The sequence below is a fragment of the Apium graveolens genome, chromosome 7, assembly GCF_009905375.1.
Source record: "Apium graveolens cultivar Ventura chromosome 7, ASM990537v1, whole genome shotgun sequence".
NCBI classification, from domain to species: domain Eukaryota; kingdom Viridiplantae; phylum Streptophyta; class Magnoliopsida; order Apiales; family Apiaceae; genus Apium; species Apium graveolens.
The window spans coordinates 67,490,249-67,517,887 of NC_133653.1; the positions used below are offsets into that span (position 1 = coordinate 67,490,249).

At 34.0% G+C, this 27,639-nt stretch overlaps 1 protein-coding gene across 1 annotated transcript; it reads left to right on the forward strand.

Moving 5' to 3' along the window:
- Window positions 1-18,627: 18,627 nt before the first annotated feature.
- On the forward strand, window positions 18,628-23,380 carry LOC141671613 (3-oxoacyl-[acyl-carrier-protein] synthase I, chloroplastic-like). The gene is made up of 7 exons (XM_074477893.1): window positions 18,628-19,273; window positions 20,801-21,232; window positions 21,907-22,080; window positions 22,341-22,454; window positions 22,601-22,702; window positions 22,903-22,969; window positions 23,082-23,380. Exons 1-7 carry the CDS (start codon window positions 18,815-18,817, stop codon window positions 23,147-23,149), a joined length of 1,416 nt encoding a protein of 471 aa, XP_074333994.1. The 5' UTR covers window positions 18,628-18,814; the 3' UTR covers window positions 23,150-23,380.
- The last annotated feature ends 4,259 nt before the right edge of the window (window positions 23,381-27,639 follow it).

A 27,639-nucleotide genomic window follows, 5' to 3' on the forward strand; every position in this document is an offset into this window, starting at 1 on the left:
TCTCTAATTCATTAAATATGATTAATTAATTAATCATATTTATTCTACATCGTGAGGGATACTTCTCAGCATATCGCGACTATCCGGATAATACGAATTCACTGCTTAGAATACCAAGAACCTATTCAGTGAGTAGTTACCGTACAATTAATTCCTTCTACCCTGCAATGTCACGATTAAATATAAGGCATGGAACTTGTGTCAAGCCTATCTTATTTAATCACTTGCTTTCCCATTTACTATGCTTAGTTCTATTTAACGTAAATTAGAAACTCCTTTCTAATTTCATTCACTCTGGCCAGAGATTCCTGAACTAGCATAAGTGGATCAGCATTGAACATTCTCTTCCTTCACTGGAAGGGGTAAATCCTTTATTGATCATACACTATCTTCGTATACAAATTCTTATACCCAGTAGAGCCCTTATAATTGTCCCTGGAGACTAAGAACTAAACCAAAGCATAGTTCAGTGTACACAAGATGACTATGATGACCTCAAGTCTAAGGATACTTGTACAACTATCACTATGTGAACAACTGCTGACACGTGAGTGAACTCCATCAGTTGTTCAGCTGTGTGAGTCATGTTCAGTGAACTTATTCTATAATAAGCACCTACATACTAGCTATAGTGTCACCACACAAATGTCTATGAGAACAGACATCCTTCATAATGAAGCAAGCATAGTATGTACCGATCTTTGCGGATTATTAATTACCAGTTAGTAATCCTACAACCTGGAACTATTTAAGTTTAGAGTTATCATCTGTTAGGTCTCATTATTATGATCTCATCACAATCCATAAAAAGTTTTACTCTAAACTGTGGTATATCTTATTTAAACACTTAAAATAGATAGATCCCGCAATAAAATCAAAACAAGTCTTTTATTAATATCAATGAAATCAAAACAGATTACATAAAAGTTATTCCTAAATCCTCATACATGATTGGACTTAGGACATATCTCTTTCAATCTCCCACTTGTACTAAAGCCAATCACTCTGGTATCTAATACCCATCTTGTCTTTATGATGATCAAAGTGACTTTGAGAAAGTGGCTTTGTGAGTGGGTCTGCTACATTGTTATGTGTGTCAAATCTCTCGACGTTGACATCTCCTCTTTCAACAATCTCCCTAATCAGATGAAAGCGCCGCAGGACATGTTTGGAATTTTTATGAGACCTAGGTTCCTTGGCTTGTGCTATTGCTGCGTTGTTATCACAATACAACACAATAGGCTCTTCAATGCTAGGAACAACTCCCAACTCAGAAATAAATTTCCTCATCCAAACGGCTTCTTTTGCAGCCTCACTTGCAGCTATATATTCTGCTTCCGCTGTGGAGTCAGCCGTTGTAGACTGTTTGGAACTCTTCCAACTAATCGCACCACCATTCAGAGTAAACACGTACCCTAACATGGATTTGCTATCACATTCTGATTGAAAACTAGAGTCAGTATAACCCTCTATTTTCAACTCAGATTCACCACCAAAAACAAGAAAAATGTCCTGAGTCCTTCGTAAGTACTTAAGGATGTTTTTCACTGCTTTCCAGTGGTCTTCACCTGGATTAGACTGATATCTGCTTGTCACACTAATTGAATCAGCAACATCAGGCCTAGTACACAACATCGCGTACATGATAGATCTTATTGCTGAAGCATAAGGAATCATACTCATACGCTCTCTTTCCTCAGGTGTCTTAGGAGACATTTTTTCGGAAAGGGACACTCCATAGCTCATTGGTATGAGACCACTTTTGGAGTTTTCCATGCTAAACCTTTTAAGCACTTTCTGGATGTATGTACCCTGGGTAAGACCTATCATTCTTCTAGATCTATCTCTATAGATCTTTATACCGAGAATGTAGGATGCTTCTCCCAAGTCCTTCATGGTGAAGTTCTTTGATAGCCATACTTTGACTGATTGTAGCATCGATATATCATTTCCTATAAGAAGTATGTCATCCACATACAATACAAGAAATGTTACCGTGCTCCCACTAACCTTCTTGTAGACACATGGTTCATCTATGTTTTTGATAAAACCAAACTCTTTGATTGTCTCATCAAAACAGATGTTCCATCTACGAGAAGCTTGCCTTAAACCATATATGATTCGCAGCAGCTTACACACTAGGTGTTCATTTCCCTTTGAAAGAAAACCCTCTGATTGTGTCATATACACTTCCTCCTCAAGTTCCCCATTGAGGAAGGCCGTTTTCACGTCCATTTGCCAGATCTCATAGTCGTAGTAAGCTCCCTCATCCATTCAGGGGGAGCTGCCAACACTCACAACTGAGCAAACTTCTCTAATCTCTCAAATTTCTTTATCAAATAGAGCACTTGAATCTGATTCTCAAGTACACCAACACTCAAGTGACATGGTTCATGAAACAGTACTTACCACCCAGAACCAACATCTAGATGCTGAGGGGCTACTAGCTGGGATAGACCTTGATGACACCATCACAAACATGGGGGTTTTATCAGTTTTTACTGAAGACCCCATGGTCACTCTTGCACCTTCATGTGCACAATCATCTTCACAGATGAATAGGTTTGAGGGTAGTACTCTTGAGGGAGAGCTATCTAAATCCTCTCTAATTCAATTGGAGGTTCCTCTAGAAGGAACAACTCCCCTCAAAACCCTAGCTGAAATTGCCTTGACAGTTGAAGCTAGGAGTAAAATGGACAATGACCCTATTATGGGAGAGGCAAGTTCATCACATTTATGTGACAGTGCTCTGCAAGGTGCACAAAGGTTTGAGGCTGGTGTACATGACAGTAACCCAGTCAAATCCTCTCCAATTCCCATGGAGGTTCCTACTATATGTGGTGAACAACAAACTGTCAAAACAACAGGTTTATCTGTGAGTCAAACTGTGACTTCAGTCACAGGTGGTAATGTAAACATTTCTCAACAGCCATCCACATCTCAATCGAACCAACCACATGTCATGGCTCAATGGCTACAAGATATGGAAGCTCAGCCTTCTACAGTTGATGATATATTGGTAGATCAAATCTCAGGCTTGGCAAATCTCTCTCAGCAATTGCTCACTTCAGACATGGGGAACCAGGACTATCAAGCTATACTGCTATGCTTCAATGAAGAGGTTGAACAACAGAAGGAGAAGATAGTAGAAGAGGCTGAAGAAGATGGAAATGTAGATGTATGGTTGTCTGGTGACCATGTGGCAGAAATGGATGAAGTTTTGGCAAGATCCAGGAGAGAATACATAACTATCTTGGGAAGCGATGCTAAAACTCTCACTCCTCCTGAAGTCTATGATGCCATTATGGATGTGCATAAAGCTCAACTCAAGGCTTTCCATCTCTTTGAAAAGGCCCTTGAACTAAAACTGATTGGACATGAAGATAAAGTCAGGAGGTTGATCAAGGAAAAGATGGATGACATTGTGCCTTCTCAAAAGGACATCAAAAATCAATTCCAGTCTTTCTCCGAGCAAATGTCAAGGATGGATCTGGCCTCCATAGAGAAGGAAGTGTCAAAAATGAAGAGCTTTTTCAAGGCCTTATTTGATCAAGTTCAAGCTCATATCACAAATTCAAATGATACCAGGGTCAAGATATATCAAATTCATTCTGCTAGGTATGAGCTTTCATTTCTTCTCATGGAAGGTGTCAGAAAAGCTGTTGATGAACACTTTGAGTCCTTTTCCACCAAAACCTCTACTCCTCAAATAAGGGAACTTCAAGATCAAATTTCTTCACTTCAAGCTTCCAACTCAGATTTATCTTCACAAGTCAGAGCTCTAACTATATTGTTTGAGAGTCAACAACATGATATTCAGGCCCTAGTGGAGTCCCATAAGCATCTACAAATGCAGAATACAGTTGCTTTGGGAGCCATTATGGGAAAACTGAACATACCACTGCCAGCATTGCCTGAAGCTGTCAGACCTGAGATTCCTACTCCCCTACTCATGCCTGTCACCAAGACTAAGGGGGAGATAGATGCAAGGCTATTACAATCAACACTCAAAAGTCAAGAACAAGGGCTAGAATAAGAGAGGCTCCTTATGGCTGCTCAAGGTCCAGGAATGACACAAGAGTTTGACAACTTGCTCACTGGATTAAGGAACTCTCTCAACAACAATTTCTTCACTTACAGAAAGACGTTGGAAAAGACTGTCAATTATATCAGGGTGCTGCAGATCCCAGTCAAGGACCAGTTTTTGGAGAAAAGGATAGTGATCAATCTTAATGATTCTGGTGTAGACAGATGTATGCAAGTCAACTTCAATTATCAAATTTTCAGAAGAGCATATGAAGTAGACATTCTGATTAACAAAGTCAGGATAATCAACAATGAAGAGAAAATACTACTAGCAGAGTTGAAGAAGGCTCAAGAAGCTGCATTCCCAGAAGCCTACCTACATCCAAGCAAAGGGGTGCACTATATCTGCTCTACAACCAAGCAACTGAAACATTTCCAAGTACCTAAAAACTGTGTCATGGCCAACAGAAGACTGATAATGGTGCTTGAGTCTGAGTTGAAAAGTAAGAAATTGAAGACTGGTGAAGATGAAGCTATGATCAAGATTCTGAGGAGATACATTGATAACCCTGAAGCCAATTTGCCTAAAACTCAAATCAACATAGATGACTTGGGTGATGATGAGTAGAAGAAAGATGGTCAAAATCCTTCTGGCTCAAACTCAAGTCAATCTAGCAAGGCAATTGGTGGAAAAGGTGATAGTGAGAAGGAGAAGGAGAAGAAAAGTGGATCTGAGACTCAAAGAAGGGGTGGAAGGAGACAAAGACAAAATAATGATACCTCACAACCTCTTCAAACCCTAAATATCCAAATACCAATTGCTAAACATTCACATTCAATCTCATCAAAAAATGCTCAACCTCAAACCTCTAAGCCTAAATATTTCTACAAGCTTACAGCAAACTCTCTCCTCAAAACTCAAATCACTCACAACCATACTTCTCTGAAAAGACTCAAAACTATACCTTCATTCAAGCCACCCCATAAAACACACTTTAAAACAGTTGGAGTTGGTCCAAAGGAAGCCAAGGTCAAGAGAAGACTCAGAAGACAAAGAAGACAAAGAAGAAGACAACTAACAACTGAATTTCTCAATAATCATGGATTTGGTGAAAAGGCCATCTGGAACAGATATGATCAAGATGATTTCCAACCTCTAAATATTGTGGATTCAGATGAAGACTACTTTCAACAGCTAGCTGAAAGAATTGTCAGAATTTGGGTTGTTAACATTAGAGAAGTCAGAATCTACTACAGTGATGGGTCCTTTGAAAAGCTTGGAGATAGACTAAAGGATTCTCTCTCAATTGTTGAACTGAAAAGGGTGATAAGCTTGATGAATGGTAAAGATTCAGCCACTAAGGCATGGAGAACAATATTGGCAGTGTTTGTGGTTAACAGAGAGGAGATGAGAGATAAGCATAAAGAGTTGCTAGCTGAAAGGAGGAGAAAGTATGAGCATGACAGTGATGAGTATATCAGAAGATCAGAAGAGTTGAAGGCAGCAGGCAAGAGCAGAATCTCAAAGGATGGAAAATTTCTAAATGTAAAAGTTGGCTCTTTGTCAAGATACAGGATAGGGATGTTAGCTAGTTATCCTAAGCCAGATTTGCTAAAACTAATAGAGGCTCTAACTGACACCCCCATCCTAGAAGAATTAGAAATACTTGTGTAGATTAAGAACATATTTGAGAAAGAATCAAAAAGCTCAGTTTTTACTTAATCATTGTAAGCTGTCAAATGTTCAATGCACAAGTATTGTATCAACTTTTGTATCATTTTATTTTCATTCTTTAACTTGGGGTTAGTCTTGTTAACAAGCATGAATTTGTGATAAGCAATCTTCTCACAAATTGGGGGAGATTGTTGTGCAAGACATGCCTGTAGCATAACAAGACTAAGTCATACTGACAACCCTGAGATTAGTTGTATTGTAACCTTAATCTGTAATTCATACTTGTAATACTTAATGTCTGTAAAATGTAAATGGAGCAGACTGGAGCATTTTTCTCTAAACAGTGTCAAACCTAAGAATTCTATCTGGAAGAAGATCAAGAAGATCATGCCTCAGAAGAATTATGAAGAAGCTTGGAGTTGAATAAATCTGTTTGGTGTTAAAATATTCTAAGTCATGATCTCTACAAGTCACAGAATTAGTGTTATAGAAAAGTCATTCGAGAACTCAGAAAGACCTATCGAGAACTCAGAGAGACCTATCGAGAACTCAGGAATTGTCTATCGAGAACTCAGGAAATGCTATTGGAGATATCGATAAGTCAGATACCCATTCGAGAACTCAGAGATATCGACAAGTGTACATTCATTAGAGAACTCTGAGTTATCGATAAGCCAAAGTCCATTAGAGAACTCTGAGTTATCGATAAACCAAAATTCACTAGAGAACTCAGAGTTGTCGATAAGTCAAGTCAACAATGAAGTTTCAGAGATATAAACAAGCCAACATGCCTATCAAGATGTCGAGTTCTCTACAGCTTAATTGGAGATCTCGAAGTGAAGAAATTTCTCTAAGTACAGAATTGCAGAACAGTTTAATATCCAAGGTTGCAAATCAACAAACAATTCACATAGCTGGATTGACAAGTCTACAAAAAGCAGCTTGAGAGATGTGCAAGATCAATGGCAAAGATTAACTGGCAGAGGAGATTAAAGTAATCACGGGATGCTAAAGATATGCTAAGCCATAAATGGAAGATTTGCTTTTCTATAAATAGAAATGACAAGTGACAGTTTAGAAAAGCTAACAGCATGTTTATTATCCACTGTATAAACCAGCAGTTAACTGAGTTATAAAGTTAACACCGGTCCTCTAGTTAGGTAGAACAATCTAGATAGAAAATTGTGTGTTCTCTCTCAAGAAAGAAGCTAAGTTCTAAAACAAGAACTTAGAGATTTTTTAGCAAAACACTGCTTGATTTTTAATATAAAATTAAGTGAGTTTTGAAGATCTTTGTTTTACATATTTGCACAGTTATTTATGTTTAACATCTACTCTACTAAATCATTGTTAACAACCAACTGCTAAAGCCAAAGTCGATCAAAATCAAACATTTAAGCCAAAATACATTCACTCCCCTTTGTGTTGTATTCATACCTAATAAGTTCTGACTTCAGTAAGTTCTGATTTCAGTAACAACTGATAAGTCCTGTTGTTAAGTTCTGAAAACTAAACACAAATTAGATTAGACATGAAATCTCAAATATATCTAACAATCTCCCTCAACTTGTAAATTATGAAAAATATACAAGTTAATAGATTTGATGATGTCAAAAACATTTAAGTACAAATGCAATGAGAGTTTAATTAGACAACTAACTACAACTTACAATCCTTGTAGCTTTAAGCAATCTTACTGAGTCAATCTGAATCCAAAGTGATTCTTCACAAAGTTTGATATCATCTTTTCTTCTTTATTCCTTAGGACTTGAACTAGTGTAGCTTTGACTTGTTTCAATTCTTCATCTTGACTTCCAATCTGGTAGATTGCAGTGCTGATATGTGATTTCTTTCTAAACCATCACCAAGTCTGATCACCCTTGGATGAAAAGAGTCTTCATTGTAGCACATACATTTCTCTTTCAGAATCACTTCAAGTTTAGCAGAATCCTTCTTCATTTGAATTTCACTTCCATCATCTTTAACTATATTAGGAATGATTTTGTAACCCTTAAACCAGAAATTCTTGCTTTATCCCTTATAGTCTTCATTATGAAATTTGACCATCTCCTGGTAATCTCAGACTTTATCTCTAAAAGATAATGAAATAATTGAAGTTCTTTCAGAGATTTGTTTAGCACATCTGATTCTGACGTTTGATATGTTCTTTCATCTTCAAGAAGTAGAATCATATTTTCTTTGACATTATGCTTATCATGAGCATCCGATACCACTTGAACAGATATAACCTTGTCAAGGTGTTCTGTGTAACTTCTTCAAGAGGTTTGTCAGTCAATAAAAATGGATCTCTTGTAAGCACTTCAACTCCTGTCTTGATTTTGGCTTCTTCAGAACCTAATCCAGCTCTGTCTCTTGCTTCCCTGGCTTTCAATCCAACAGTCATGAAATCAGATAGCAGCTGGCTTTTCTTAAGTTCTGATGGATTAACATTCTTCCATAGGAGTTTTCTCTTATCAGTAAATGTCAATTTATTCAAATCAACTTGAGCACTGTCAGAGGTTGATGTCTTGATGACTTGATCATGATTTGATGTTTCTTCTATAGCTTGCTGTTCTTCATTCTGAATAAATTGAGCTATATCAGAGGTTGTTTTAGACTCTTCAGTTATCTTCCTTCTCTTCAGAGTTTGAACAGTTTCATCTACTGCAGTAGCATCATCAAATACTTGAACCAGTTTGTATACAGGTTTCATCAGGATTTGAGGAATCTTCATCTCCTGCGGCTTTGTTGGTTCATCAATTTTTCCTTTCCCTTTATCTTTGGGATCAATCTCAACTTATGATCTTGTCTTGGGCTTTGAAGCCTCAGAATTTGACTTTTCCTTAATCACAATGCCTTTTGCCTTAGGCCTTGGTGGTTTCTTTGCATTAGAAGCCTTAGACTTAAGATTTGTCTTCTCAGCTGCAAATCTAGCTTCTTTCTCCTTTAAAGTCTCTAAATCCATTCCAGGATTATATTTGAGAAATAATCTTCTAGCAATTTCTTCATCAAATATCTGAATTTTAGGATCTTTGTAGTAGACAGTAGTCTGTTTTCCCTTTAGCTTCAGAGTTTGTCAAAACTTCTGAAAGTCTTTACTTCCTCCTTAAATCAGAACATCAGAACTTGATATCAGATTTTGAGCATCTACAGCTTCAGAACTTGTCTTCTTCTGTATAGAAGATTTGCTAGCATCAGAAATTAGTTTCCTTGAAGAAACTTTGCTGATTTGCCCTTGCCCTTGCTAGGGTTTCCCTAGTCATCCTTATTGTCATCCTTTTTCTTTAGAATTTTACTAGTTGAGCATTTGGACTTAACTACCTTCTCCCCCTTTTTGGCATCATCTAATAGTAGGAGAGAGAGAAGAAATTCTACTGAAGATTGAATTTCATTTAATTGAGCTTGTTGAGAGGCTTGATTCTTCAGGATCTCAGTAATTTGGGCCTGTTGCTTTTCTTGAACCTTCTCAATAGCTTCAACTTTTTCATGTATAGGTTTGATAAACCTCTTTTTGTCTAGCTTGATCTCCATATCCAGCTTATCAACTTTTTCCAGAAGTTTGTCAACTTTTTCATGAGTTGTGGAGTGCAGACTTTGAAGATGTTTAGTACTTGGAGCTGTGACTTTGAGTTGCGTTTTGAAATCAGAGTTTGTTAATAACTCATCAGCTTTAGCAATATGCTCTGTCAGAACTTTTGAGCTTGGAATGAAATCAGATTTATTCCACTTCTTGGTCCACTCAACCCCTCTGTGAGTTTCTTCCCAAGGAACAGGAGCTTATTTTTCAACAAACTTTTGAATCAATGCCTCCTTTCCAAGAATGGGAGCATTTACTGGAGCACTATCTCCAGAACTTGCTAACATCTCCTCATCTTCTGATAACACCAGAGTTTGTATAACTGAAGGAGATGTTGTAGCAGCTTCATCTAAATTCTGATCTTCAGGTTCCAGATCCGGAATTGGTGTAGATGGTAACTCAGCCTGTAAGATTGGAGAATTAACAGTAGATGGTTGAGCTACAGTTGAAGCTTCTAGATAGAGCACAGTTGGAATGTTCAGCCCGTGGATGTCAATTTCAGGACTTAATCCTGAACCTTCAACTATTGTTTCTTTAACTGGAGAGACAGGAGGTGTAATCACTGTTTCTGGAACAGTGTCTCTAGCTTGAGGTGAGGATGGCAAAGCTTCAATTTTAAACAGGTTCTGATGAGATCAGAGATTCCTGATCCCGTTCCTCAGCTTCTTGAGTGTCCTCAGAATGAGGTTGTGCCAAATGTCTGCCTGCTTTCTGTTTCTTTGATCTCCTGGATAGTGAAGGAGTTGCCTGAGCAGCATCAGAACTTATAGTTCTTTTCCTCTTCAAAATATCTAAACCCTCAGCTTCAGTCTTTTTCTGATGGGTTGACCGTTCAGCTTCTACAGTCACAGGTTCTGATGCATGAACCTGGACTTGCTCCTCTTCTTTATCAGACTCATCCCTTAGTATCATCCTTCTTCTCCTTGGTGGAGATTTAGGAACTGATTTTGCTGTTAAAGGTTTGGGTCTTGATGTTGTAGCAGATGGTTGTTGGTGATAGGATTATGCTGGTTGGAAATATGTTCGGATGGTAGGTTGTGGTTGTGGTTGAGAAGTTTCAGTTGTTTGTGTAGTGGTTGTAGGTGCTAATGGAGGTTGGGACGGTTGTACATCAGGATATATGGCAGTATAGGTGTTTGGATCAGAGTTTACTAAGACCTGTTTGATTGATTGAGGAATTTGGAGGGGTCTTAGTACAGTCTTCTTATTATCAGTAGATAATAAGTCAGTGAAAGCCCTTTTTCAAGTTTAAAGGGTTCAATTGTCTCACTAAAATTCTGAGGTGCATCAGAACAACATAAACTATATATAAGCTGATAGAATCTAGCAAAATAAACTGTGTTTCTATCTTCTGTCATCCTATCACCTATGAAACCTAAAACAGCACTTGCATAATCAAAATGTGTTATCTTCAAGTGAGCATACCCGATTTGCTGACTCATTATGGGTATAGCATCAAAGTTGGAGCACTTGTTGACAAAAGCTTTTGTAATGCAATCAAAGAAAAAACTCCACTCCATCCTAATGTGGGGTCTCTTCAATTGTCCCAGCTTTGCCAAAGACTTTTCATAGCCCAGATTTTCCATCATTTGCTGAAGGGCCGGCTCCTCAACTGATGAACTGAAAGTGTAGTCTTCTGGCAAATGTAGTGCTTGTCGAACAGTTGGGGACCCATTTACACCACCATAATCATATACTCCTGACCTCCAAAACTCCAGAATTTGCTTCCCTGAGAGAGCCTGGGGTTGGGTTAGTGCATAGCCTATTTCACTTCGAGCAAGAAAGTCTTGGATGAAATGAAGTTCTGAAGGAACCTCGTCCTTAGAAAGAATATCCATGTAATTATTAGGAACAAACTTGGCTCCATCATAGATTAGATCTTTGGGTTCCATTTCTGTAAAGAAATATGTGAGAAAATGTTTGTTTGCAAGGTGTTTGATAAAATGCCTGTAAGAAAAATGGCTTCAGAGAATATTAGAGAGAGAGAGAATAAAAGAGATTAGAGAATAAGAAAAGTAGGTAAAAGATTGCAAAATCTTTTAACTCCCATATATATACTCTCTCCACTCACCAGCTCTTTTTGGAAGTAAAACAGACACTTTACACCTGTCGGCCAGTAAATAGTTAAAGCGGTAGTTAGTGGGCACGAGAAATAAGCAGTAATTATTGTGCACATGCAGTTGTCAAGGCAAACACATTTTCCACTAACCAAATGATTATGACTGTTTTTATCTCACTTAATTATTTTCTGATAAAATATGACCGTTATAGTAAAACCACAAATAGGTCAAGTAAATAAATAATGCCACGTAAGCATCAGAGTTTCCATCAGGATTTGCATCAGAACTTGACTATTATCAGAATTTAACGGTCATCAGAATATGGTATTTTAGAAAATTCTAACCCATAGTCCAGTAACTGATTCTTCATCCAAAGAATCTATGCACGACAGCTTCCTGCAGCAATATATTCTACTTCTGCAGTTGATGTGGAAATTGATTTCTGTTTCTTGCTAAACCAAGAAACCAATCTGCCTCCAAGAAATTGGCAGCTTCCATTAGTGCTTTTCCTGTCTATTTTGCATCCTGCAAAATCTGCATCTGAGTAACCTATTAGCTTAAAATCAAATTCTCTAGGATACCATAATCCTAGATCAGCCGTACCCTTGAGGTACTTGAAAATTCTTTTCACAGCTACTAGATGAGGTTCTCTTGGATTAGCCTGAAATCCTGCACAAAGACAGGTAGCATACATGATATCAGGTCTACTTGCAGTTAAATAGAGTAAAGAGCCAATCATACCTTTATAGTTAGTAATATCTATTGATGATTTAGTATCTTTATCTAACTTGGTTGCAGTGGCCATGGGAGTGGATGTAGTTGAACAGTCTTGCATTCCAAATTTCTTGAGTAAATTTCTGGTGTACTTGGATTGATTTATGAAAGTACCTTCTTCATTTTGCTTGACTTGAAGTCCCAGAAAATAGCTAAGTTCTCCCATCATACTCATTTGATATCTTGACTGCATTAGCTTTGCAAACCTTTCATAGAGTTTGGCATTTATAGAACCAAAGATGATATCATCAACATATATCTGTACCAAAAGTAAGTCCTTTCCATGGTTGAGGTAGAATAGTGTTTTATCAATTGTGCCTCTGTTAAATCCACTTTTCAGAAGAAATTGAGCTAAAGTCTCATATCATGCTCTTGGAGCTTGCTTAATGCCATAAAGTGCTTTATCAAGTCCGTAGACATGATTAGGAAATTTTGGATCTACAAATCCTGGAAGTTGTTCAACATATAACTCTTCTTCCAATTCTCCATTGAGAAAAGCACTTTTTACATCCATTTGAAAGACTTTAAACTTTTTGTGAGCATCATAAGCCAAAAAGATTCTTATGGCTTCCAATCTAGCAACTGGAGCAAATGTTTCATCATAGTCAATACCCTCCTGTTGAGAGTAACCTTTAGTAACCAGCCTTCCTTTGTTTCTTGTAATTATGCCATCACTGTCAGTTTTATTTCTGAACACCCATTTTGTGCCAACAATGGATCTGTTCTTTGGTCTTGGCACTAGGGTCCAAACTTTATTTCTTTCAAATTCATTTAACTTTTCCTGCATTGCTTGCACCCAATCAGCATCTTGAAGAGCTTCTTCCTCTTTCTTTGGTTCAGTCTGAGATAGAAAGGAATGATAGAGACATTCATTAGATATTGCATTTCTAGTTCTGACACCTGCTTCAGGATCTCCAATTATTAAGTCAAGTGTATGTGCTTTAGTCCACTTCCTTGCAGATGGAAGTTGTTCTCTAGAACTGGATCCTCCCCCATGATCCATGCTGTCTCCATCAGCATTTTTTGATGCTCCCCCTGTAGTTATGCTCTCTGAGACTTCAGAATTTGAGTTGGATCCTTCAGGATTTGAAGAATCAGAGTTTCCAGAATTATCAGAATTTGGCTCATCAGAACTTGATGATTCAGAACTTGAAGAGCCAGTGACAGATTCTGATGCTTCTTGAGAGTCTTGAGTTGTGGTAGGATCTTCAGCTTACTCCCCCTGAACTGGTGCATTTTCCCTTGGAGTAGTTACCACGGTTTTAATGACATCAGAATTTAACCCATCAGAACTTAAAGGATTAGGATTTAAGCCATCATAATTTACAGAATCAGAATTTAAATCTTTATTTTCAAATCTCAGCTGATCATGATCATTGAAATCTTCAAGTCCAGTAAACTTTTTATCATCAAAAGATACATTGATAGATTCCATGACAACCCTTGTTCTTAAATTGTAGACTCCGAAGACTTTTGTGGAAAGTGGATATCCAACAAAAATTCCTTCATCAACTTTTAGATCAAATTTTGACAGCTGTTCAGGATGAGTCTTAAGAACAAAGCACTTACATCCAAATACATGGAAGTATTTCAGATTTGGCTTCTTTTTATTCACCATCTCATATGGTGTTTTTTCATGCTTGTTTATGAGTGTAGCATTCTGTGTAAAATAAGCAGTCTGCACAGCTTCAACCCAAAAGTAGGTTGGCATCTTTGCTTCATCAAGCATAGTTCGTGCAGCTTCAATGAGAGTCCTATTCTTTCTTTCTACAACTCCATATTGCTGTGGAGTTCCAGGTGCAGAAAATTCCTGCTTTATTCCATGCTCTTTGCAGAACTCTTCCATGATTGAATTCTTGAACTCAGTGCCATTATCACTTCTTATAATTTTAACAGAATCTTTGACCAATTTATCCACCTATTTGACATGATCAGTTAGAGTAGATGCAGTTTCATTCTTCTTGTGCAAGAAATACACCCAAGTGTATCTTGTGAACTCATTCACTATAACCATAGCATATTTCTTCTTTGCAATGGACATGACATTGACTAGACCAAATAGATCAACATGCAGTAAGTGATAAGGCTCAAGAATTGAGGATTCAGTTTTGCTCTTGAATGAAGATTTTATTTTTTTTCCTTTTGACATGAATCACAAAGGCCATCAGGAGGAAATACTGATTTTGGTAGTCCTCTCACAAGATCTTTCTTTACTAGCTTATTTATATTGTTGAAATTTAAATGAGAGAGTCTCTTGTGCCAATTCCATCTTTCTTCAATTGATGCTCTACTCAACATACAGATTGTAGAACCATCAGAGTTTGTTGAAAGTATGGCTTCATATATGTTACCATGCTTGTAACCTTTCAGAACTACTTTGCCTGTAGAATTACTTACAACTTCATAGTGTTCTTCAAAGAAATCCACATGATAACCTCTGTCACAGATTTGACTCACACTTAGCAGATTGTGTTAAGTCCTGAGACAAGAGCTACTGTTTCAATGATGACATTCCCAAGATTGATATTGCCATATCCCAGAGTCTTCCCATGTTGCCATCTCCATAAGAAACTCCTGGGTCAGTTTTCTCCATAAAGTCTGATAGCAGGGCTTTATTTCCAGTCATATGTCCTGAACATCTACTGTACAGAACTAGGATATTTTTCCTGTTGCCCTGCAATCACAAAGACCACTATTGGTTAGTTTTAAGGACCCAGACTTGCTTGGATCCTTCGGCCTTTTTAATTTTGTTAGCATTTGCAGCAGATTTAATTTCAGAGTTTATGCTAACATGTTGTTTATCAGACTTTATATCAGACTTTGCATTAGAATTTATACTAGAAGGAATTACACTAACTTTCTTCAAAGAAGGTTTTATTTGATAATCATAGTACAAACTATGATATTCCTTACAAGTATAAATGGAATACCATAAACTACCACAATGAAAACAAGGATTTTATGGTGTAAACCTAACAGGCTGACTCTTAACTCCTGATTTAGGAGGTAAAGAGTTTATATATTTATTTTTCCTGTAAAAAGAAGCAAGATGATTAGAGTTTCCACAGTTGTAACATTTCTTTCTAAGAGCATTAGGAACATGCATATAATTATTGCTTTTATTCATACCTTCCTTTCCATTCCTATTTTTCCTAGTTTCCTTTACCTTGTTCACATTTCTAATCTCTTTCAGTTTATGCTTAAGCTGCTTCTTAGTCATTAAGCCTATGTTTACTTCAACTGGTTTATCCTATTTTAATTTGTCAGAAGTTGACTTTTCTTTTACTTATGTCTTAGAATCTTTCATCTTTTCAGAATCAGACATAACAGTGTTTGCTACAAATTTAACAGGATTTACCTTTGGCTTAGTAGTCTGTTTAACACAAATTGGCTCAATTTGCACAGTTCCTTTCTCACTTCTATCATCTCCATAACCTAAGTCATCTTTCCAGTTTCCACTACTTAGTATATTCTGAGTTGTTCTACCAGAGTTAGTCCAACTTCAGATGATCTCTCTTTCCTTTTCTAAATCAGTTTTTAGAGATTCATTCAATTTTAGCACTTCATCTCTAACATACAAAGCCTCATCTTTTCTTTCTTAGTTTGATGAAGAAAAACTAACTCCTTTTCTAAATAGTCATTTCTGTTTTTAAGAGCAAGACTTTCAAATATTAATCTTTCAGTAAGAAGGACAAAATCATCATTTCAGTAAGAATAAAAACTTTTTTTTTATTTTATCATTTTATTCTCCTATTATAATATATATAAAAGCAATTCAAAGGGAACCAATGAACTGCTCGATGTGCTTTGAAATTAATTTTTTTTAAGACTTCTGAAATGAAGTTTTCTGTTTGTGATTAAAAGTTAAATAAAAGATTGTTGTGTCAATTTTTTTTTCTCAAAAAATGACCTAAAACAAACATTGTCAAATCTCTATATTTCTCGCCCTCCACTCTTGAAAAACAGTGCAAATAAAAGGAAATTGCAAGACTTTTTATCATCTTTAGAGAATTAAGACTTTAGTACCGAGTTTTTTAAAATGGGAAGGAAATTTATACTATATAATAATGACCGGAATGAGATCTAATTTGGTCTACCTTTTTTGGTTAGTTTAGTTATCCCATTTATTATCGTCGGATCTTTTTAATCAAGTGATCAGGCCGTTCGATTTAAATACTGAAAGAATATATGTTACTCAAACTCTCAGGTTTGAAACCCGCTAACAACAAATATTTATATTATTATTTATACAATACTAAAACTCACAGGTTTGTACCTCACCAACTGCAAATATTTATATTATTATTTATGCACTATCCAAGATTCAGGTTCGAATCCCGCCTACAATAAATATTTATATTATTATTTATAAATAAATATACTAATAAGACAATGATCCAAAACGCCAAAGAAAAATATTTATATTATTATTTATACAATATTAAAACTCCCATGTTCGAACCCCACCAACTACAAATATTTAGATTATTATTTATACACTACCCAAGATTCAGTTTCGAATCTCGCCAATAACAAATATTTATATTATTATTATTTATAAATATACTTATAAGATAATGATCCAAAAGAAATATATTATAATTTTAAATAATATAAAAAAATCAATAAAGACCCGTGCATCGGATAGGTTGTAAAGCTAGTAAGTATTAAATAGGTAAAATGCCTTCATCCTTGTTTTGATATAAAAATTTTGGAGAAAAAGTATAGAAAACTCGTATTTATGACCACTTACTTTCGATTTTTTTAAAAATCCGGGAGTACAATTACGAATGAGAGTGAAACAATATTACTTATTTTTTTTAACTCGTGAGCACGTGATATTCAAAACTAGCAAGTCAAATGCATAACTATATTTAATCTTATAGCTACAATATAACATCAAAATTATAAAACTCAACCCTAATGCATAGCTACATATAGATGGATGGATAAATGCATAAATAGATACTTAATAAATCAAAGATGTCGATAGTCATTCTTACCACATCATCAAATAATTAATAATGGAGTGTAAAGAGATTCCCTTTAAATTAAAGTAAACAAGTTGGATTAAATCTTAGTGAAATGTGAAATATTTTGGTTGTAAAATAGAACTATTATAGTGGAAAATTTACTAAAAAACATTTTTTGGCGTCAAATTATAGCAATGGTTATAGTTATTTTATATTTAGTATTGGACTTTTTTTAAGCAATGTTATAAAAATAGGAAATCGGAAGAGATCGGTCGAGATATTGATTTAGGATTAATCGGAGAATCGGAGATTAATCTGAGGAAAAATCGGATATAATTTATATTTTATATCCTTGTTTTAGTAGTAATTCATAAGTTAATATACATTTATCATATTATAAAATTTATAACTATTTAAATTTAATTGATATTTTATATTATATATAATAATTTATTTGCATATATAAATCAATAAAAAATACATAAGAATCAGTCAAATTTTAAAAATCTGATCAGTTACATGATTTTCAGAAAATTAATAGAAGATTGTTAATATCAGGAATGTTTAGAACCAGGCCTGCCAGGTTAGGTTAAAACAGTGTATAGACAAAAAGAGAGACACTCGAAGGTAGGGCTGCAGATGGTCGACAAAACCGACCAAACCTATCTAATCCAATCCTATTTTAACCGAAAAATCCTAATCAACGTAAACCGAATGATACATGAATTTTTACTTGGTCAACATAATATAAATGAGTTGCGTACGGGTTACAAATATTTTTACCCTAATTCAACTCATACCGATTTATTAATATATCACCCATAATTTTATATAATTTTGTAAGTTTGACATTTACACCTCATCTCATATATTTTTATATAACTATTACATATATTTTCATATAACTATTATAATATTTTAAATGTGTTGTGTATTATCTTTTTTTTTTCTTATCTTCAATATCTTATAAAGATTTATAAAGATTCCTGATTAATATGATAGAATTTTATTTATTTAATTTATGGTAGCATATTCATTTTCGATTACACATGATTATTTTTTTTGATGTGTTGATTTACGATATGATATACATTATAAAATTATAATGTTAATCAAATTTAAATATTAGTACTATAATTGTAACTTATACACATGTTCTTAATTTAAAATTTTAAAATGAGCGATTGATATATAATATTGAAACTTTTTTTTAATAATATCATTTAACCCATCCAAACCGACCTAACTCGACCAAATTGATATATTCAACTCGACCAAACTCGACCAAACTGATGTTCGACAGATAAAATTCGGTTACCAACATATATATATATATATATTTTATGAATTGAGTTAAAAAATTTGAAACCAATTTAATTAGGTCGGGTTATAAAATCTCACCAAACCAATTTAATTAGGTCGGGTTATAAAATCTCACCAAACAGCAAACTAACCGACCCGAGCGGCTCTGCTCCACGGTCACAAATTTCTATTTTTAAAATGAAGAGAAAGAAACTCTTTGCTAGTAAATTGTGAGTCCACACTAGTGTCCGCTTACTTAGGTAAGCTGAAATCTGAGTACATCATAAAATATATCGCACATGTAATTTCACTCAAACCACCGCAGTCCGCACACACGTCTGTCTTGTCCATCCTATACATACATATATATCTCATTTTCAATCCCAATCCAAAAAAATATTACATATCTATCTATCCATCTTTCACCATGCAAGCTCTACAATCATCACCTCTAAGACTACGAGTATCCCCACTTGACCCTCTTCGCAAACCCACCTCCGGCGCCGCCGCAATCACAAATGTCCGGCCACCTCACAGGAAATCATTCATCATGGCTGCAACAAGCACCGCTTCAGCCCCAAAAAGAGAAACAGATCCAAGTAAGAGAGTGGTGATTACAGGAATGGGATTGGTGTCTGTGTTTGGGAATGATGTAGATACTTATTATGATAAGCTTCTTGCTGGTGAATCTGGTATTGGCTTGATTGATAGATTTGATGCTTCTAAGTTTCCTACTAGATTTGGTGGTCAGATTCGTGGGTTTTCTTCTGAGGGGTATATTGATGGCAAGAATGATAGGAGGCTTGATGATTGTCTCAGATATTGCATTGTTGCTGGTAAAAAGGCTCTTGAAAATGCGGATCTTGGTGGTGATAAGAGATTTAAGGTTTGCCTTTTTTTTTTTGTTTTGTGGGTTTTTTTTAAATCTGATTGTGAACGTTTTGTTGAATTTTTGGATTTTTTTTGTGGTATTTGATTAGTGTTTAGTGGAAATTGTAGCAATGCGATGAAATGTTTGTTCTGTTTGTGTTTTGATTATTAGTAGAGTCGAAAAATCGTGTATAGGAATTAGGACTTGTGAGTATCAATTTGTATAGATGTGGTCTTCAGAGGATTGGTTTTGTCTAGGCAAGTGGCACACTCTGTTGCTTTCTTGCATGTAATCTCTGAGTGTTTAAAGATTAAAATCTTATTTACAAAAAGATAATCTTTGAGAACTGTTTGTTGCCTGGTCTGCAGGATTGTGAATTTTACTTTACAGAGTAGTAGTCAGTAGATATACAAGTTGAATATATACAAGTTGTGGTTGTGTGTTTGTTTCATTTGTTAACTTTTTATAGTCTGCAACTCTGCATTGAGACCCATGCCATGTGTATCTTAAGCAATCATAAATAGGATGCTTTCGAATTCGCTTGTGAAAATTTAAGTTTTTATGCCTACAAGGTAACCTTTCTGTTATAGGAATTTTTAGATATGCCATCGATTCTCTGATGGCATGTCGAAAGGTGTGGGGTTTTCCCGTTTCATTTAAAGATTACACCCCTTATTGGGATGCTTGGTGCTCATGGAAAGCCTCTGCGGTTAATGTCTTCAGTTTGTGTTAAATTTTAGTTGTTATTTTGTACTTGTACATAATAGTTTACCGTATGAAATTTATTCTGGTAGGTATGGATGTGATAACAGTCTAGGTACTTTACAAATTTCATTAGTTTTGTTAATCAAACACAATAACTGTGGTCAGTATTTAAGTAAATAACATAAAACACCGTTCTTTTGTTTATATATCTCTACATAGTGATGTTTTGTTCAATGAACATCTGTAGACTGTAGTAAAAGTTAATTAGATCACATCACCTCCTTTTGGTAGGATAAGTTTTTATGCCTACAAGGTAACCTTTCTGTTATAGTAATTTTAGATATGCCATCGATTCTCTGATGGAATGTCAAAAGAAGTGGGGTTTTCCCGTTTCATTTTGTGATTACACCCATTATTAGGATGCTTGGTGCTCACGGAAAGCCTATGCGGTTACTATTTTCAGTTTGCGTTAGGTGTTATTTGTCATTTTATACTTGTACATAATAGTTTAACCTCTGAAATTTATTCCGGTAGGTATGGATGGGATAACCGTCTAGGTATTTTTTAAATTTTATTAGTTTTGTTAATCAAACACAATAGCTGTGCTCAATGTTTAAGTAAATAACATATAACACTGTTCTATTGTTTATATATCCCTAAATAGTGATGTTTTGTTCAATGAATATCTGTTGTAAAAGTTAATTAAATCACAGCACCTCCTTTTGTATTGTTAATATTATTATCTCCACTCTCCGGTTAATTCATTCATGATATTTTTGCTTGGCATAACAATATTTCAGATTTTATTCTTATATATGTGTTTATCGGGTCTTTTAGGTTGACAAGGAGCGTGCCGGCGTGCTTGTTGGAACAGGGATGGGTGGTCTTACAGTATTTTCAGACGGTGTTCAGGCTTTAATTGAAAGAGGTCACAGGAAAATTACCCCGTTTTTCATTCCGTATGCCATTACAAACATGGGGTCTGCATTGCTTGCAATTGATCTCGGCTTCATGGGACCAAATTATTCAATTTCTACTGCTTGTGCTACATCTAATTATTGTTTCTATGCTGCTGCAAATCACATTCGGAGAGGTGAGGCTGATTTGATGATTGCTGGCGGAACTGAAGCTGCTATTATACCTATCGGGCTGGGAGGATTTGTTGCATGCAGAGCATTGTCTCAGAGAAACGATGATCCAAAGACTGCTTCTAGGCCATGGGACAAAGACAGAGATGGCTTTGTTATGGGCGAAGGAGCTGGTGTTTTGGTAAAGCTTGCTCTTAATTCTTTTTGTAGTTATATCCGACCTTGTGTTTTTCTTTTCTTTTTTTATTATTTTATTTTTTCCAAATTGTTCTCCCTTAAGTTAGAATTTCCATTAACAGGTTACGAAATTTAGGATAGGCTTTTAAACTGACTGCTAACCTCATAAAGACTTGTAAGGTTCCTCTATTCCGAGTTCCGGGAGGTCCAGAAGATACAGATTCATGTACTGTTGTCTGTTTGTAATCCATCTTCCAAGTATAATATTTGAAGAACTAAGCAATAAGCTTGTGTGGTCTTATTGTTAACAAGTTGATAATAAGTTAAAAATACGCAATAACATAATCTGGTCTAAAGTTAGAGTACCTGGGTAACTTCATGAAATTTAAAATTATCTCCCCTCAATAACTATACACATCTGGTCTTATGGTATTGGAAGGATAAGTTTTGAAAAGATGAAAGAAAATAATATTTCAACATTGTTTTCTTCGTTTGTTGTTGTATTACCTTGTTCACTCTTGACTGTTTTAAATTTGGGGAACTTTGGTAACTATATGAAAAATATCTTCGCAGTCATGCTTCTCTGTTATATATCAGGGATAAAATGATGATGATTTTTCCGAAAACAATATTGTAATGAGGTTGGTTTTAATTTTGGAAAGTTTAAATATTTGATAGGTAATGGAGAGTTTGGAACATGCTATGAAACGAGGTGCACCAATAATTGCCGAATATTTGGGAGGTGCAATAAATTGTGATGCTTATCATATGACCGATCCAAGATCTGACGGACTTGGTGTTTCTTCATGCATTCAAAGCAGTCTTCTTGATGCCGGAGTGTTACCAGAGGAGGTAAGTGCTGTCCTTTACAGTCCAAGTGTTTGTTATTGTCATCGTTGTGTAATATATGATACTCTGGCATAGTACAAATGTTTAGAGAATAAATAGAAGGGGTGCTCATGTTGGATATGGGTGTTAATAGATCTACAAAAATATCTTTGCGTGCAGTAAGAGTGTTCAGTTCCTTCAGTTTCAAAATTAGTCACAATGACTAGAATTGACATGATTTTCACTTCTGTAACTTGCCGAACTCCCTACTTTTTTAATTGCAGGTTAACTACATAAATGCACATGCAACTTCTACTATAGTCGGTGACCTTGCTGAGGTGAACGCTGTTAAGAAAGTATTCAAGAACACTTCAGGGATTAAGATGAATGCAACAAAGGTAAACTCGCACCCCCAGCCATGCACACACAGGGGGAACTTGTACACTCTTTTGCCATTTCATTCTACAAGTCTTTAAACTGCACTATGCTAGCATATCCTTCCTTAATATTTGTATATTTTCTCATTTTTTTCTATTTGCTTTAGTCTATGATAGGCCACTGTTTGGGTGCTGCTGGGGGTTTGGAGGCCATCGCTGTAATTAAAGCCATTACTACAGGGTGGTTGCATCCTACAATTAATCAATTTGTACGTCAAACTCTTTACTTGAGATTTTGATATTTATGACACCTAGCAATAGCAAGTCTGAAATTTTACCATATTCTTGTTTCTCTATTAGTCAGTTATAAGAGCTCATTTCTGATAAAGATTTTTGTATTCATAAGCAAATGGCTTGCTTACTTATCCATCTACGTCTTAGTCAATATTGTGTTTCTGTCTTATTCCAGAACTCCGAGCCTTCAGTGGAGTTTGACACTGTTGCTAATCATAAACAACAGCATGAAGTAAATGTTGGTAAGATTTTCCCAGCTAACTTCCCTTTCTGTTGTCAAACCCATGTACATCTTTACTCAAACTTTAACCAATTATACGAGTTTTTCCTGATATAAAAGTCCTATCCCTGCAGGCATCTCAAACTCGTTCGGTTTTGGCGGACACAACTCAGTTGTGGCATTCTCTGCATTCAAGCCATGATTTAGAGCAGCTTTCATTGTATGTAGTGTATGTAGCCATATCAATTGATTCTTATCCTTAGTTTTGTCAATTTATTGCGGAGGCTGCAGATATATATAGTTATCCTTTTTTATCTTTTTTTTGTAAATCTACTCTTGTTGTTCTCTCCGTTCTAAAAACAATGAGGCTGAATAGGCATGAAAAAGTAATTCCTTTTTTTGAGTTATATAAAGATGGGTGGAATGTGTCATCTCTTTTCACTTGGTTAGTATGTGCTCTTTATATGAAATGGTTCTCATACTGGTGAATGGTGATCTTCCCTGCTTTTAGAACTGTTTAGCATTGTATATTGGAGGGGTGTGTTTTATATTATAGAAATAACACTCTTGTAGCACTCTTGTAGCATTGCATTGGACATGCTCTCGGTTCTTATGTGAAGAAGAGCCACCTGTTAAGGCGAATAAGTTAAATATAGGCTATAAAGTATTTATAATCCATAATCTATGCTACTATGAGTCTATGACTGTGACTGTTATCATATATAGTACTCCCTCCGTCCCTCCCAAATGTTTACATTTGGGTGGGGCGCGGAGTTTAACAATGATAAAGTAGTGGAGAAAAGTTGAAAAAGTGAGTAAAGTAGTGGGACCAATTAATATGTATAAAGTGGGTATAGTGGAGGAAAGTAGTGGATGTAGTTAATTTAAAAATTATAAAAATTTTACTATTTTTGGAAAATTTTGAAATGTAAACAATTGGAAGGGACATCCCAAAAAGGAAAGTGTAAACAAATGGGAGGGACAGAGGGAGTATAAACGTAGGAGAAATTTTATTTAAAATTGAAGTTGTGGTTGCCTGCTACAGAATAAATAAAGATGGTTGGATATTAAATTTCCGCGCTTATTGTGTGCCAACTAGGTACGATAGAAAATTTGATAAATTAAAAAGATAAATGAGTCCGAGGATGACTTTAAGGTAACTCTTAGATGTTATAAACTCCTTCCTTTCATAAAAATTTGATTGACATTTTTATAAATATATAAAAAAACTGTTAGTACCCCAATGTCATTCTCACGATTTCCTAAATTAAATACCATGGGTTGCTATATTTTAGTTTAGGCACATTATTCCCTAATAAAATACCATCTTAAATGTAAGGGGTTGCTATATTTTATTGTTAGTTTTCTTGGAGAGGGAAGTAGTCTCGCTGAAACCAAGTTTTATTTTTAGAAAAAAAAATAGTAATTGAAATATTGTTATAACTTTTAATTTTAATTTGCTTTGTTGAGAGCAGTTTAAATTCATGTAAGCTATTAATATTAAATTTTAGAAAAACTAACCAAGGTACATGTCTTTATTTTTTCTGTAATTATCTCATATTGTTTTGATACTTGCACTTTAATCCTTATGGTGTTGATACTTGCACTTTAATCTCTTTATTTTTATAATTTGAACCCAGGATATTATAATACAATTTTAGCACTTATTTTAAAATTCATTAAAAAGACCATTTTAAAAATATTTCTATTTAAAGACTATTGTAAATGATCTTACTTCTTTTTTTAGAAATTTATTATAGGTAAAAGACGTATACAAATAACTATTTAAAATATATATCGTTAAAATATGCTTATTCAAAATCATTTTTAAGTTGGTTTAAATATTTTAAAAATTTATCAAAATCTAAACATTAATAACCTTTATTAATAAGTGAACCTCTTTTTAAGTGGTACTTGATTTGACTTATTTTTTGGTACCACCTTTTGGTTTCACTTTTTATGATTCATGTTATAACTATAAGTATATTAGAACCTCTTTTTAAGTTTTTAAGTGGTACTTGGTTTCACTTATTTTTTGGTACCACCACCTTTTGGTTTCACCTTTTATGATTCATGTTATAACTATAAGTATATTATTTTTTCACTTATTTTTTGGTTTTATCACCTTTTGTTTTCAATTTTTATGATTAATGTTATAACTCTAAGTGTATTATTTTTATCCTTTTCGATTTCTATATGATTTATAATACTATATGTATTCTTTTTACCCTTTTTCTTTATTAATAAACGAAACCTATTTTTAAGTGTTACTTTAGTTTCACTTATTTTTTAGTTCCACCACCTTTTGGTTTCACCTTTTATATTCATTTTATAACTCTAAGTATATTATTTTTATCCTTTTTATTCTATATGACTTATAATTCTATATATTTTATTTTTACTCATTTTTAAATTTTTATAAGCCATGATTTTTTATTATTTTTATAGGTTTGAATTTTTTTTTAATTCTATTTTAAAATAAATAAGTCCATAAATTGGCTCAACTAAATAGCTTCCGAGAAATATAAACCACGACCAAATAAACAGGTCCTGTGTTTAAATTGGAATTTTTCAATTTGTGGGTGGAATTCCATTTTAACAAAATGGTATGAATATTATAAAAACTGTATTTTTGTTTCACCACTAGAAAATAATAAATTGTTCAAACCGTAATATGATTACAATTCTATTTTTGTAAAACTCTAAATTATTTCTTGATAAGGTACTTGGTTTCATCTTTTTTCACACCTATATTTCCTTTTCAGATAGAGTTCTATATTGTTTTTTTTAACAAAATATAGATTAGAATCATATTATAATTACGATATTTCTATTTTTCGTAGAATTCTTTTTTATTTTTTATTAAAATAATAAAATGGAATCCTTTAAACATTGTTAATATTAATTAAAAAGAAAACCATCTTTTAACGGATACTTTGGTTTCACCCCTTTTCAGTTTTACAAATTTTTGGTTTCACCCCCTTTAAAATCTTACTATATCTCTAATTATACCATTTTTATTCTTTTTTATTCATATATGACTTATTATTTTATATGTAATATTTTACACATTTTTTGATTCTTATATACCACATATTTATATTATTTTTATATAAACGAAATCGTATATACATTGTAATTTGCAGATTCATACCTACATAATTCTATTTTAGCACCAAAAGCAAATTTATACATACATAATGAATATTTTATTAGAAAATTTATGCAATCACCAACTATATAAAAACACAAATTCAGCTAACAATAAAAATTTAATATGCAATTACTTAGTAATGTTGATTTAATTTTTTGTTAAATTATCCATCAATCGTATTGTGATTAAAGTTTCAATATAAAATATTAGTTATGGCTTTTTGAACAACAGATACATAATAACGTTGAGTTTGTTGTTCTAATAAGATTTGAGTTAACGAAAACTACATATAATTTAAAAAGAAAAATTGCAATAATCGTATAATTTTATTTATTACATATTTTAATAAAAATTAAAATAAAATTTTATAATTATTATTTAATATTGATATTTTGATCTCGGCCCGTAATTACCACGGATTATCTACTAGTTTATTATAGTTTATAACAAATAAATATATTAAAATATACATATATAAATATTAAAATTAATGACATCATCTAGCTTTATTAGTATAGGTATTATAATTGAAACTATTCGGATCTGATTAAGGACTGAAATTGGTGGTCTTTTTGTCATAAAAGAATGAAGGCAAATATACTACTGTTAATTTTTTATGTGTGTTTCCATCTAGCATTATAGGTGTAGGTGTCTATATTGTGAAGAAGCAGGTGTAAAATAAGTTATAACTGAAGACATTATATTTATTATAATCATTTGTGGCCTTTTATAAGCAAATACATAACAACCTATCTTATCTCCTAAAAATAATATAGTCATAATTCAAAAACATTCAAATCTAAAACATATCTAAAAACATATTTAAAGATAATCTATTATCCTAAATATTTGGTCAACAAAATCAATTATTAAAATATATTTATATTTAAATATCAAAACATAAAATTCTAATACTCCCCCTTACTTTGATATTTAATTTTCATCAAAACAAAATTATAATCTTCATACTCCTCCTGTGTTGTAGCCTTTCATTTCTTCGACATATTTATCATCTAAACACATTGTTCTCGCGGTGTCTCCATTGTGAAGAAGCCGTGAATGCACTATATTTATTATAATCATTTGTGGTCTTTTATAGCCAAATACATAACAACCTATCTTATCTCCTAAAAATAATACAACTATAATTCAAAAACATTCAAATCTAAAAGATATCTAAACATAATCTATTATCCTAAATATTTGGTCAACATAACCAATTATTAAAATATATTTATATTTAAATATCAAAGCATAAATTCTAACACTCCTCCTTACTTTGATATTTAATTTTCATCAAACAAAATTATAATATTTATGCTCCTCGTGTGTTGTAGCCTTTCATTTCTTGGACATATTTATCATCTAAACACATTGTTCTCGCGCTCCTCCTGGATTATAGTTGTGCTCCTCCTGATTGTGGTTGTCTCCATTCATTTTTCATGAATGTGATTTTGGGTTATATTTTTGTATGCCATAATATGTTATGATTTTAGAATTCTCAATCATGTGGGTTGTGATTTTAGACTTCTCAATCA

Excerpts from the sequence above, each read along its gene's own strand:
- LOC141671613 (XM_074477893.1), top strand. The coding sequence starts at position 18,815 with ATGCAAGCTCTACAATCATCACCTCTAAGACTACGAGTATCCCCACTT. Across the intron at positions 21,233-21,906 it reads GCGAAGGAGCTGGTGTTTTG|GTAATGGAGAGTTTGGAACA; the intron begins GTAAAGCTTGCT and ends AATATTTGATAG. Across the intron at positions 22,455-22,600 it reads TTAAGATGAATGCAACAAAG|TCTATGATAGGCCACTGTTT; the intron begins GTAAACTCGCAC and ends TATTTGCTTTAG.